This window comes from Leuresthes tenuis, unplaced genomic scaffold (genome assembly GCF_036924035.1).
Source record: "Leuresthes tenuis unplaced genomic scaffold, fLeuTen1.0.hap1 SCAF_19, whole genome shotgun sequence".
Classification (NCBI taxonomy): Eukaryota; Metazoa; Chordata; class Actinopteri; order Atheriniformes; family Atherinopsidae; genus Leuresthes; species Leuresthes tenuis.
In genome coordinates, this window is record NW_027325373.1 from 28,072,093 (window position 1) to 28,085,190 (window position 13,098).

Sequence of the window (13,098 nt, forward strand, 5' to 3'; positions counted from 1 at the left end):
TAACATAACAGGGCTCAGCTGCGCTTTGTGTTGTTTTGTGTTTGAATAATTAAGTTTTACTTTTATAATATCTGCATCCGGGTCCTAACTCCCACCATGCCACGCACAACCTCACCCGGTTGTGACAACTACAGTCAGGATATGTAAGATATTTAAGTGTAAACATTTCCCCCAAGGTTTTCAGAGCAAACAAAACTCAATTATGTTCAGCTTCTAACGACAATAGAAGACGATTTAATCAATTTCCTTCACCATATCAATCATGGGGAGAGTTGCCACCATTAAAATGATGAGCCTACCAAAAATCAATTACCTTTTTTCAGTGATACCTATCAAACATTCTCCTGATTGGTTTAAGTCTCTAGATTCATACATAGATTGGAAAAATAAGTCACCACATACTGGCTTAAAAACTTTACAGAAAACAAGAGATTGTGATAGATTAGATTTACCCAATTTCCATCATTATTTTTTAGCCATTAGGTTACAATTTATCTCCAAATTATATAAATCTTGAAGAAGCATTTTGTGATGATTTAGTCTGAAACTTTCCATTTATTAGCCCAAATATCAAGCATAATAAGTCTTTCAATTTCAGTAACTTCAGTTCCTCTCTGACAGCCTAGTGGGAATTTAAAAAAAAAATCCAAGCCTTCACTCCTCCCATGTAATCATACACCCATCTGAAACAATCAAGACATCCTTCAAAATAAAACAAGGGTGAATTTTACTCGGTGGAACAACCACAAAATAAAGTGTTTAGAACATATAATCAAAAGTCTAACTAATTTTACAGTATGGTATCAGCTGCAGCATTTTATTTTTTAGAATATCAACAGCTCAAATCCATAATAAGTCTCTGGCTCTGGCTGCCCTCTCTGGGGGAGCTTCTCTCCCTCGGTCTATATCCCCATACCCCTCTCCCTTCTGGCTCCTGTACACAGCACACACTCACACATGAAGGGTTTTGGGGGCGTGTGTGTGTTCGGTGGGGTGTAGTGGATGGGCCCACGTAGGTGGTCCCCTTTGGTTGCACTCTGCAGTTCCCCGCCTCTGTTTTAATCACACCTTAGACATTACTACTTATCAAACACACACACACACACACATTAGGTCTTGGGGGGTGGTTGCACTGAGTGGCATCTGGTGGGCGGGGCTCTTTGGATATGTAGGCTGCCCAGAGGGCCGCGCTCCCAGTTCTACAGGTTTGGCTGCCCCTCAATTTTAATTGCTCACTATTAGAAAATATTGAGGGGAGAAGGGTGAGGGGAGGGATCTTCCCTGTCTCCTGGTTGCTGCTCGGGGTGGGAGGGGCCAAGAGGATGAATTATTCTGCTGGTTTGGGGTCTGTGGTGGCTGGGGGGCTGCTGGCCCCCTGGTGTGCCCGCTGCGCCACACCCTAGCGGAGTCGAGGGAGGGAGGACGTGTGGATGTATGGGATGTGAAAGTGTGTGTGGTGATGATTGGGCCTGGGTCTGGGACTTGCTGTCGCTTGGCCTGCCTGTGCTTCTCCCGATGGGGGGGCGGCGTTGCCTCTCCCCGCTGCTCGCGACTTCACCCACCTGTGGGCACGCCTTGACTCCCAGAGCACTTGGCCAGGGGCGCTGGGGCAGGCGCTGACCCACTGTGTGGCTGTCTGGGGCGCTTGGCCCTCCTGGGTATTGGGTGGGGCCTCTGCCGGGGGGTTTGGGGGCGCTCGGGCTCCTGGGGCCCGGGTCCGGAGCACGGCCCATGTCTGAGCGGCTTGGGCCTGGCGGGGTCGGTGGGCTGTTGCCCCTGGTTCCCGGGGGGCCTCTGCCCTATGCTTATGGGGGCTCTGTCCGGGGGCTTCCTCTGCAGTCTTCTGGGTGGATGCTTGTTTGTCCCTGCAGTGGGCTTCCTGGGTTCTGTGCTCTGTGGAGGCTGCTGGTGACCTGGGTCTTGTGGCCCTCTGTGCCTGCTTCTGATTGCTGGGGGGAGGGGGGGGGGGGGGGGGGGGTGCTGTGGATTGTGGCTCTGTACACTTATACACTCATAACTAAGCACGTCCGGTTCGGCTCTATTACATGTTATATAATGTAAACAAAAATAAATAAATGGGCGGTTGATGGGCATCAAGGGGAGCTTTACATTTGTAAAGCTTCCCTTGGCAAAGCAAATCTGTTTGGCATAAAAGGTATTCAGATTACAATTCTGCTGCCATAATGCTGGACAGGACAAGGGAAAATAATCCACAATAAGTGACAAATATAAAATCAGCCAACTACCCCTACAACTTCCCTAGTCCCTAGTTCCCTCAATACTCCAAAATTACTATCAAAAATATACAGATAATTGTCAAAAACAGATGACTCTCTCTATCTGTCTTTAAATGGATGTACAGGGTCCTTCACACTCCGTGGTCACCTCACACACAAGTACTCAGGGCTTTGGGGGGTGGGCGTTCCGGCTAATTCCCAGTGCTGCATGGTTGCTTGGCTCTTAATTTTTGGAGAGTCTCTGCTGTCTGCGAGCAGTGGGGCTAGCTCTGCTGCATTTCTCCTTCCTCCCCATTTTAAAGGGGAACTTCAGTATTTTTAAACCTAGACCTTCTTTCTGGCATGAAATATGTTTATCTACTCAACTCAACAGTTTGGTGAAAGTCAGTGTCCTTCGGAAGATATTTAGATTCCTTGAGATCCGCGAATGTATAGCTGTATTTTCAGACAGAGAATGTGCTGTTTGTCTACAAGTGACATATAATATGCTTTCTTGTCATAACTTCAGATGCTATCTGGGAATAAAGAAGCCGTAACCACAAACTTAACCAGCCTTGAGCAGAGGACATACCCCATAGGTTATCATCCACCTGATGATTCTGTCTGAGCGTTACAGGTCAGGAAACTTACCTAAAAATCCATCAGAGCATATACAGGTGTAACCATTGATCTCATCCTCACAAGTGCCTCCATTCTTACAGGGTTCAGACTCACACTCATCAATGTTTACAGAGCAGTTCTCTCCTGTGATGCAAAACAAAGCAGAGGTTAATGAGACTATTGACAATAAGTGAGATTATTTACTGATAGATTAATTTGCCTTTACTGACCTGCAAAACCTGGCTGGCACTGGCAAATATAACCAGCTGCATCTGCAAAACTAAGCTCCCAGTCCAGCTCCCAATGAGAAGGATCTGAGCGCTCAAAACACTCCCCATTATTTTCACAGGGTTGCTCAGCACACTCATTAATATCAACTTCACAGTTGGGTCCTTTATAACCTAGAGATAGAAAAAAAAATATTTCACCATGTCTGCCATACTCATACTAAACACACATATGTACTTATATATTTCCGTGGTTCACCATCAACCTGTCCACGTTTCAAATAGATTTTCCCCACTCAGCAACACACCCACTGAAGACAAAACCCTGGTAATTGGCAGCTCTATAGTCAGAAACGTGGCATTAGCGACACCAGCGACCATAGTCAAATGTATTCCAGGGGCCAGAGCGGGCGACATAGAATCCTATTAGAAACTACTGGCAAGGGTAAGGGTACATACGGTAAAATAGTTATTCACGTCGGTGAACCAGGTAATGACACCCGGTTACACCGATCGGAGGTCACTAAAATTAATGTTGCATCTGTGTGTAATTTTACCAATTTACCAATTACCAAGGGCAATTGACAGAATTAGAAATTCGGGTCCGGGGGAACCTGTCTGTCCTGATGGAACGTTCGCCACTGGTTACATGATGGACTCCTGGGAGCATTGGAGGGTCGTGTGTCTGGCGATTATTTCCGTTGAGGACATCGAGGATCTTTACATATTTGGAACCATGATAACGGGCTATCTGCTGATGGGATTAGGCATTGCCCTGGTGTATAAAAAAATTCAGAAGTTGAAGACAGCGGTCAAAGGCCCCAAGCTGCCCGACATGTTTGAAGCAGTGGGCAGAGCTGTTGGCGCTCAGACTTTGGTCATTAACTGCAATATGGAAAACATCTTGGAGAAGCTTTTGGCTTTGCAAAGGCGTATGGATCATTTTTGTGACCAGAATGGACAAACAGAGTAAGTCATGTCCATTGAAATACGACTACTCGCCCTAACCCAACAATCATAATCTAATCTGTATTCCTGCTCTCCTGGCATCGGCCTTGGCCAAGGCTGTAATAACCCCCTTCTGAGATCGCTGCTGCGAGATGCTCTTAACTCTTTTCCCTCCTCCCTTTCTTCACGGACACCTGGTGATTGTTGACTCCGTCTGGGACTAAATCAAGGACTTCTCCATGGCAACCTGCTGTGGTATTACGATGACATCCTGTGAACTGAGACATTGGTTGAGAGCCAGACATAGCAACTCTCTGGCTTTATCCCCATCCCACGCCTTGAAGTTGTTTTTGCGTTTTTATGTGTGAAGCGAGTAAATGTTGGCTTATGTTTTTGAGTCTATGTTGGATGGTGAGTTTTTGATATTGCTGAGGTTTTTTCCCAGCCCCACATTGTACTCCCTAAGGAGCATAGTCTGGACGCTGTGGTTTACCCCCTCCCCTCTCCCTTTGTTTATCCTCCCCTTTCTCCCTCTCCCCCCACTCTGTGCAACTCTTTAAAGTTGGCGCATGCATATGCTGTCGGGCTAATTTTCATTGTACTCATGTATAATGACAATAAAAATTTCATTAATTTCATTCAAAACAATGTCGGACTCCATAGTTTTCTCTGGACCCCTGCCAAATCTGACCAGTGATGACATGTTTAACTGCATGTCATCTTTCGACCGCTGGGTGTCTAGATGGTGTCCAGCAAACAAGGTGGGCTACATAGATAATAATCTTTCTGGAGAAAACCTGGTCTGATGAGGAGAGACGGCATCCATCCCACTTTGGAAGGGCCAGCTCTCTTTTCTAGAAATATGGATGAATTTATTAATCATCCAAAAGAGACCAAGATGCAGAATTTTAGTCTTACACACTTCTCTGGGGCTTCCCACGTGGTGTACCCCCCAAAACCCCATAATGACTGTGTCTGCTCCCACACCACCCAAATTAAATAAATCAATAAACACAATACGAGTGAATTCAGAAAAACTAAAAAAATTTAAACAAAAAATTTAACTGAACAAGAACATTAAACTATTAAATGTGGTTTGCTGAATATTAGATCTCTCCATTCCAAGTCTCTGTTAGTGAATGATTTGATCTGTGATCATCATATTGATATATTTTGTCTTACAGAAACCTGGCTGCAGCAGGAGGATCATGTTAGCATTAATGAATCAACTCCCTCTGACTATTTAAATGTTCACGTTCCTCCAACCACAGGCAGAGGAGGAGGAGTGGCAGCTATCTTCAGATCAGGGTTACTAATCAGTCCTAGACCCAAGATTAGTTTTAGCTCTTTTGAATCTCTGATTCTCAGTTTTTCCCAAAGTGGAAATCACAAAAACCTCTTGTGTTTGTTCACCTGGCCTTTATTCTGAGTTTCTGTCTGAATTCTCAGAGTTTTTATCACAGTTAGTGCTGAGTACAGATAAAGTCGTTGTAGTGGGTGACTTTAATATTCATGTAGATGTTGAAAATGACAGCCTAAATATTAACTTTAATTCTGTATTAGACTATTGGATTTTCTCACAGACCTACTCACTGCCTTAATCACACCCTTGACCTTGTGCTGACTTATGGCATTGAGAGTGAACAGTTAACAGTGTTCCCTCATAACCCTGTCTTGTCTGACCATTTTTTAATAACTTTTGAATTTACATTACTTGACTTTACAGCTTCTGAGAATAATTTTACATATAGAAGGTGTCTATCAGAGAATGCTGTAACCAGATTTAAAGAGTTAATTCCATCATCCTTTTCTTCACTGCCATGTGCAGATATGACAGAGGACGGCTACCTAAATTTTACTCCAGTAGAACTTGACTCTCTTGTTGACAGCACTATAGTTTCAATGCGTACAACACTGGACAATGTTGCCCCTCTGAAAAGGAAGTTAATCAGTCAGAATAGGTTGGCTACTTGGTATAATTCACAGCTGCCTGCTTTAAAGCAGACTGCAAGAAAGCTGTAGAGTTCCTCTAATTTAGAAGAGTCTCAATTAGTCTGGAAAGATAGTTTAATAACGTATAAGAAAGCCCTTTGTAAAGCTAGAACTGCTTATTATTCATCACTGATAAAAGAGAATAAGAATAATCCCTATGATAATGACATTATGCACGTTAAAGACAGAGAGAAAGCCAAGAATACAAATATGTCAATTGCGTTAAATCATCGAGGTAATTAATTTGCACCCTGCAAATGATCAATTATCAATGAGCATATTTCCAGCATTTAAACCTTTTAAATAGTCGTTCAAGTCATGATGAGTGAAACAAGTGAAGACACCGTCAAACGCAAGAGAAAGCCTAATTGCTCCCATGCCAGGACTAATTGTTACTGCTGGCCCAGTTTGTGCTTGACAGGAGAGGGATTATTTAGGGGAAATTTGGCTCTGGGTAAACAGTAAACAATACTAAATATGGATTCAAATAAAATAAAAGGCGACAATGAGCCAATACAATGTTTTTACGCATAGGGCTGAGCGTAATCTGTGTAATCATTTACATGTTATAACTGCAGTCCCGGTTGTGGATTGAGATAGGGTGTCAAGAGCCACGTTTTACAGGGATAGCCACTGTCACCCAGCAAGTGACAGCCAACTGGTACATGGTGCCTCTCAAAAAGCTGCCTCAGACCGCTCTCCATTAAAATACGTGAATCATGGGTCGATCACTTTGTAACAACATGAAGAATGTAAAAAATTGCATCAAAAACAACCTGCGTGGTGATGGAGTGGACTTTCTTTCGATTGACAGACACATCCTCGTCTACTGATGGCGCAATTATTTTGATTAGCGTCCCGTCAATAGCACCGACCACACAGGGATTGCCTGCAATTGCCATAAAGTTGGCTGTGAGCCTGTGTAGTTGCTGATTGTCCAAAGGATAAACTGTTGTATGATATGTGGTCTAAAGAGCGCGTTGATGGTTTGGTTTATGGCACGGCTGACTGATGGTTGCGATATTCCTAAATCGTCGGCATTGCAAAGTTGCATTTTTCCTGTTGCTGAATATCGTAGTGTTGCCAAACATTTAGTCTCCAGACTGGTCAGGTTATTTCTATTAGTCGGGGACATTATTGCATCCCGCACTAATTCTACCACAAGTTTAATACCCTCACAATCTAGCCTATATCGCTTCATCAATTCGCAGTCCTCCATTGTCTCCAATACATTTTGCCTCACTGCAGCCATTTTCTGATTATTTGTGAACAGGTCTTACTGAGTTAGAAATCCTCTCGAAGAATTTTAAGCGCTCCGAGAGTTAGGTGCTACTTTTAGGCCTAAAATCCTTTGTGAATTGCTCTTAGTGAAAAAAATTAGGAGTCCTAAATTTAAGACTGACACACCCATTATTTTTAGGAGTTTGATCCCAGTTGATCTCTCTGAGCTAACAACAGCAATAGTCTTTTCTAAACCATCAACTTGTATTTTAGACCCAATCCCAACCAGACTGTTTAAGGAGGTTTTCCCCTTAATTGACACTTCCTTATTGGAAGTATTGTATTGGCTGTAATTAAACCTTTACTTAAAAAACCTACTCTTGATTCAGAAGTGTTTGCTAATTATCGACCTATATCCAATCTCCCTTTTTTTTCTAAAGTTTTTGAAAAAATGGTTGCAGCTCAACTTTGTGATCATTTATATAGAAATAATCTGTTTGAAGAGTTTCAGTCAGGATTCACAGTGCATCATAGCACAGAAACAGCACTGGTTAAAGTTACCAATGATCTCCTCTTAGCTACTGATAGCGGACTTGTTTCTGTGCTTGTCCTGTTGGATCTCAGTGCTGCATTTGATACGATCGATCACAGCATTCTGTTACAGAGACTTGAACTAGTTATTGGGATTAAAGGAACTGCATTAGGTTTGTTTAAGTCATATTTATCTGATAGATATCAGATAGATTTTCAGAACTGTCTGCTTCTAAATTCAGACAAAACTGAAGTTGTTATCTTTGTTGAGTATATCTGCATCCTCATTGCATGAGCAGGAACCCACAGAAAACAGACCGTCCTACCCCTGTTATGAAGGCCGTACAGCATTTGATGGATTTCAATGATTAGATCTTGCCTGCATGACTTCATGGTCTTAATACTGCTGAGTGCTGCCCAGCTATCTGATGCCATGAGTGCATTAGCCTTGTTGTCTCTGTTGTCCCCTAACCATTTTATTGCAAGTGTGATAGCCAGAAGTTCAACTGTATAACTGATACATGTTCTTTTCTTAATTGCCACTTTGAACTCTGGGATGTAAATCGCAGCTCCAGCTCTTTTGATCCATATGTGAATATGACTACACTATTTGCATAATTCTGTTCAATATACTTTTGCACCATGACTCCAGTAACTCCCTGTCTTGTCTTCTTTTTGAGCTTTTACTGAATATTGAAATATACTGACGGCATCTGGAACAGCCAGGGATGAATTTCTGGTAGAGGAACATTTGATATATACTGCACGTCACATACAGGTCAGTATTAATGCACGGGGTTAACGGTGCTCAAGCGACGTAGGGGGCCCAACGCAAGGCTAGAGAAAAAATAAATAAATGCCAGTAAAGTGGGGGGCTAAAAAAAACACTGCGGAATCGGGATGTATCCTAGCGACAGGATGTCAACAAATGATGTGGAAAGGAAACTCAAAGGTCTTTACAGCACAAAGACAAAGCAAGGCAAGTCTGACATTTGGAGAAGTTTCTCATTTGTCCATGAATCTCTTTATTAATAGCCAATAAAATGACATGTTTTCTCCGGCGGGACAGGAGAAGACACAAATTCAATGCATTTCTATTATTGTGCGGGCATAAATTCTCAAAGTTTTGTGGGTGCGGGCGGGAGTGGATATACACAAAGCGCTCATAGTGTCGTATGAGTATGTTAATTCAATTTCTGTAGAGAGATATGTAGAGCTATGTAAAATTCTTTGACATTAAATGTTTTGTTACAGTCAAAGTTATACTGCAGTGATTCTTGAAGCATTATTTTATGTATTATAAGTATGTATTCACAGTGGCGGTGGCGTGGAGGGCCTTGAGAAAGTGGTTAGCCCCGGGGCCCATGGTGCTTTAATGTGGGCCTGGTCACATAACCCAATACTTTCTCCCTATACATTACCAATCCTGCCAAGTTTGAACAGTTCTCTAGTATATTCTTTACTGGATGAGATCTTTTATGGCCCTGCAGATACACCCAGTATGCCAACATGAGCTTGGTCCTTCTTATTCTTAGAGGTTCTTCCCCCATCTCAACTTGCAGAGCTGCAACTGGAGAGGTCTTAAACGCCCCACTACATATCCTGAGTCCTTTAGCTTGCGCCACATCCAGCTTCTTAAAGTGACTTTCTGCTGCTGACATATATGCAACACTCCCATAATATAATCTAACGCTCATCGTGGTTTTATATATATTTATATATTTATATATATATATATATATATATATATATATATATATATATATTTAATAGAGACTTCCTGGTTGCACCCCAATCACAACCTGATAAGCATCTCAAGAGGTTATTAACATTTTTACACTTATCTTTTGTCCTCTCAATGTGCTGCCTCCAGGTAAGCTTTTCATCAAACAGCATTCCCAAAAAACTAATGACTTTAACTTGCTCCAGTGTTTCACCATATAACTTTATTGATATTTCTTTATACAGTTTTGCAAAACACATCACTTGTGTTTTTGTCACTGCTAGCTTAAATCCCCACCTATTTGACCACTGCTCCACTGTATCAACTGCAGCCTGCAGCTTCTTCTGCAGATATTTCTGATTCCTTCACCTCACCCATAATGCCCCATCATCAGCAAATAATGATTTACTTATTCCTCCCCCCACCTCCTCAAATATGTCATTAATCATACAATTAAAGAATATTGGGCTGCATACACTCCCCGTTGGCATTCCATTTTCAACCATATATACTGGTGAGTACTCTTTCCCTACTCTGACCTCTATCGTCCTCCCAAACAGGAAGCCCAACACCCAACTTATCCAGTTTGATTTGCGGGCCTTCTTTCCACAACATGTCATACACTTTCTCTATTTAAAAAAACACAGCAACTACTATCTCTTTATTTGTCTGTGCTTTCCTAATTTCTGATTCTAAGCACAGTATTGAATCCATTGCATTTCTCCCTTTACGAAACCCACTCTGATATGAAGAAAATAAATCTCTACTTTCTATGAAATACTTCAACCTCTCTATTACCATCTTTTCATAGTTTTCCCTAATTGAGATGTTAGAGCAATTGGTCTGTAGCTTGATGGATCTGATGCAGCTTTACCTGGTTTTAAAATTGGCATTATAACCGACTGCTTCCATGCAGCTGGAATCTCCCTTAAATCCCATATTCTGTTAATTAACTTCAGTATTACCTCAAGTGACCTATCATCCATGTTATCTAACATACAGTAGCAAATGTCATCTTTCCCTGGCGCTGACTGTCGGGTGCTGGAGATGGAACCCCTTAATTCATATATACTGAATGGAAGATCCAGATTCTCTTCCGTAGTTAGTTTTTTCTTGTTAACCCATGTATTTTGTGCCAGCATAATACTCCTTTGCTGCTTGGCCTCTGCTGATAGATTTTCTGAACAATGAACTTTAATTAGTGTTTCAACCAATAGCATCGCCTTTTCTACACCACTAACTGCTGTTCAACTGTTACTTGTTAGTATTGGGATTGTGATATTCCTTCTTATTCCACTCATTTTCCTGATCATTCCCCACACATCTGACCACTTTACCTCCTGGCCTATCTCACTACAATATTTCCTCCAGCATGCATGCTTAGCTGCTCTAATCGTCCTTCTGACCCCACTTGTGACCTTTTACACTGAACTAATGACTCCATTGAATGTTGTTTCTTTAACAGCCTAAATGCCCTATTCCGTGCTTTAATTGCTTGTCGGCAATTTTCATCCCACCATGGTATATTCTTTTTGTTTCTGAATCCTGATACTTTTGGTATCAACTCATTTGCTGATTTTTTTTTACAGCTGTGACTATTGCCTTATTCAAATTATCTACATCTTCCCATTCCTCTTTGAATAATTGTTCAAATCTGTTTCTACTCCTTGAAAGAGTCCCCAATTAGCTTTATGAATCTTCCATCTTGGTAATCTCTGGTCTTCGTCCTGTTGCAACTCTACTCCAATCTTAATAATAATTGGATAGCGGTCACTACCCACTAATGTTTCATTTAGCACCTCCCATTTAGTGATACCTGCTATTTAATTTCATGTCATCATTAAATCAATCACACTCTCCTTATTTTGTCATACCTCGTTCCCCTCCTGTCATTCATACATACTAATCCTTTATCTTCTATAAATTCTTCTATTATTGAACCATTTGCATCAGTTCTTTCACTCCCCCATAGAGTTCTATATGCATTGAAATCTCCACACTACACTACTTTCCCCTGCACTTCCCCCAACACCATATTCAATACATCTACACTTATCTTTTTTGCATGGATTATATTAATTAATTATCGCTAGCTCATATTTCCCTGTCCAAATTTTTATTGTTATGGACTCACATTCTTTCCCTAATTGAACATCACTTAACCATGTTCCATTTCTAACAAAAATGGCCACCCCACCACCTATCCCCATCTTTCTGTCTTTCCCTATAGCCGTGTATCCTTGTATTATGAAATCCCATTGCACTCTCAATCATGTTTCTTGAATACAAATTATACTTGGTTTATCCTGCATATCTGAGACAAACCTTTTAAGACCTTGCCCATTAGCTACTAGACTTCTTGCATTCCACTGCAATATACTTATGATTATGATGCTCCACCACCCCATAAAGATGACTGTGATGGTGTCTGTGAACTGGGTGAGCCTCCGTTCAACACGTCTTCCACTTCCTCCTACCCAATGGCCTCAACTCACAGACACTTCTCTGCTGCTTTCACTATTATTTAGATTTTTTCTGTTTTCTTGTCTATTTGCGCAGTACAATTAATCACCTCAACCATGAACAATATAAACTGCCTTTTCTCCACAATCAGCAGCCTCTTTGATTCCTCTACATCCCTCACATGCTCTTTTTTCATGCTTGTCTGCCATTTTAACATTACTGTTGTTTGACTGTATGCCTACCTTTCTGGCCGCTTCCGCATATGTAACCCATATGTTTTCACTCGCTGCACCACTTCTTCTCTTTTACTGACTTCACACCCTCTATATGCAGAAGTATGCTCCCCTCCGCAGTTTCAGCACTTCAGTTTAGCTCCTCTTTCACATTTCCCATATTCATGCTCCCTGCACATCTCCCATACCTTTGTTTGCCCTTACATACTGCCGCTACATGCTCATATTTCTGACATTTGAAGCACCTCAGCGGCAGAGGAACATAGAGTCTAACATCATACCTCATATATCTGATAAACATTTTTTTTGTATGCACCCTGAATTCAAATATATTTGTGTAGAAGAGCTGCAAAACTTATTTTTGCATAATATGTCCCCTTTAAAGACAATATCTGTGCAGTGAATTAACCTATCCTTACATGTACATTGATCTTCCACAGGAAAAGTTAGAAGTGGCAGATCATTTCTGATCTTTTTTCAAGCAGTTCCCAGTATTGTGACACAAGACTTACTTTATTTTGATAACTTGATTCCACTCCTGTGCATGTTTACTGGGACAAGGACAGTGGTCCAAATACCTGCCCAAGTTATGCTGTAACCACAGCTAAACTGTACATGTAACTTTACTGAGAGTAATGTCATATTTACATTTTCTATTGGCATGGCTTCTGGGGAGCTCTGTTTGCACAGGAAAGTTGGAATTTCTGAGTTGACAACAGGCAGTATAATCAGGAATAGACTACAAAACCCTCTCATATTCTGCCTTCTATCTTGGCTGCCTCGTGCATGGAAACTAGCTAAAGCCGTAGTAACATACTGTTTATCCTACTTATGTTATTGTTACCATCTAAAATTAGTAACAAAATACTCTCCAAGATTTAGCTGAGAGCATTGTGCGATGGGGAGCTCCAAACTTGTTGTAT

The 13,098-nt window shown here is 41.6% G+C and overlaps 1 protein-coding gene across 1 annotated transcript in view; it reads right to left on the bottom strand.

Annotated features, from left to right (window-relative positions):
• crb2a (crumbs cell polarity complex component 2a) overlaps positions 1-13,098 on the bottom strand; it is an 85,958-nt gene that overhangs the window by 38,341 nt on the left and 34,519 nt on the right. Inside the window, exons 5-6 of the mRNA XM_072371543.1 lie at positions 3,068-3,238; positions 2,868-2,981 (exon numbers count right to left, since the gene is read on the bottom strand). Coding sequence (XP_072227644.1) covers positions 2,868-2,981; positions 3,068-3,238 — 285 coding nt within the window. The remainder of the gene's footprint in view (positions 1-2,867; positions 2,982-3,067; positions 3,239-13,098) is intronic.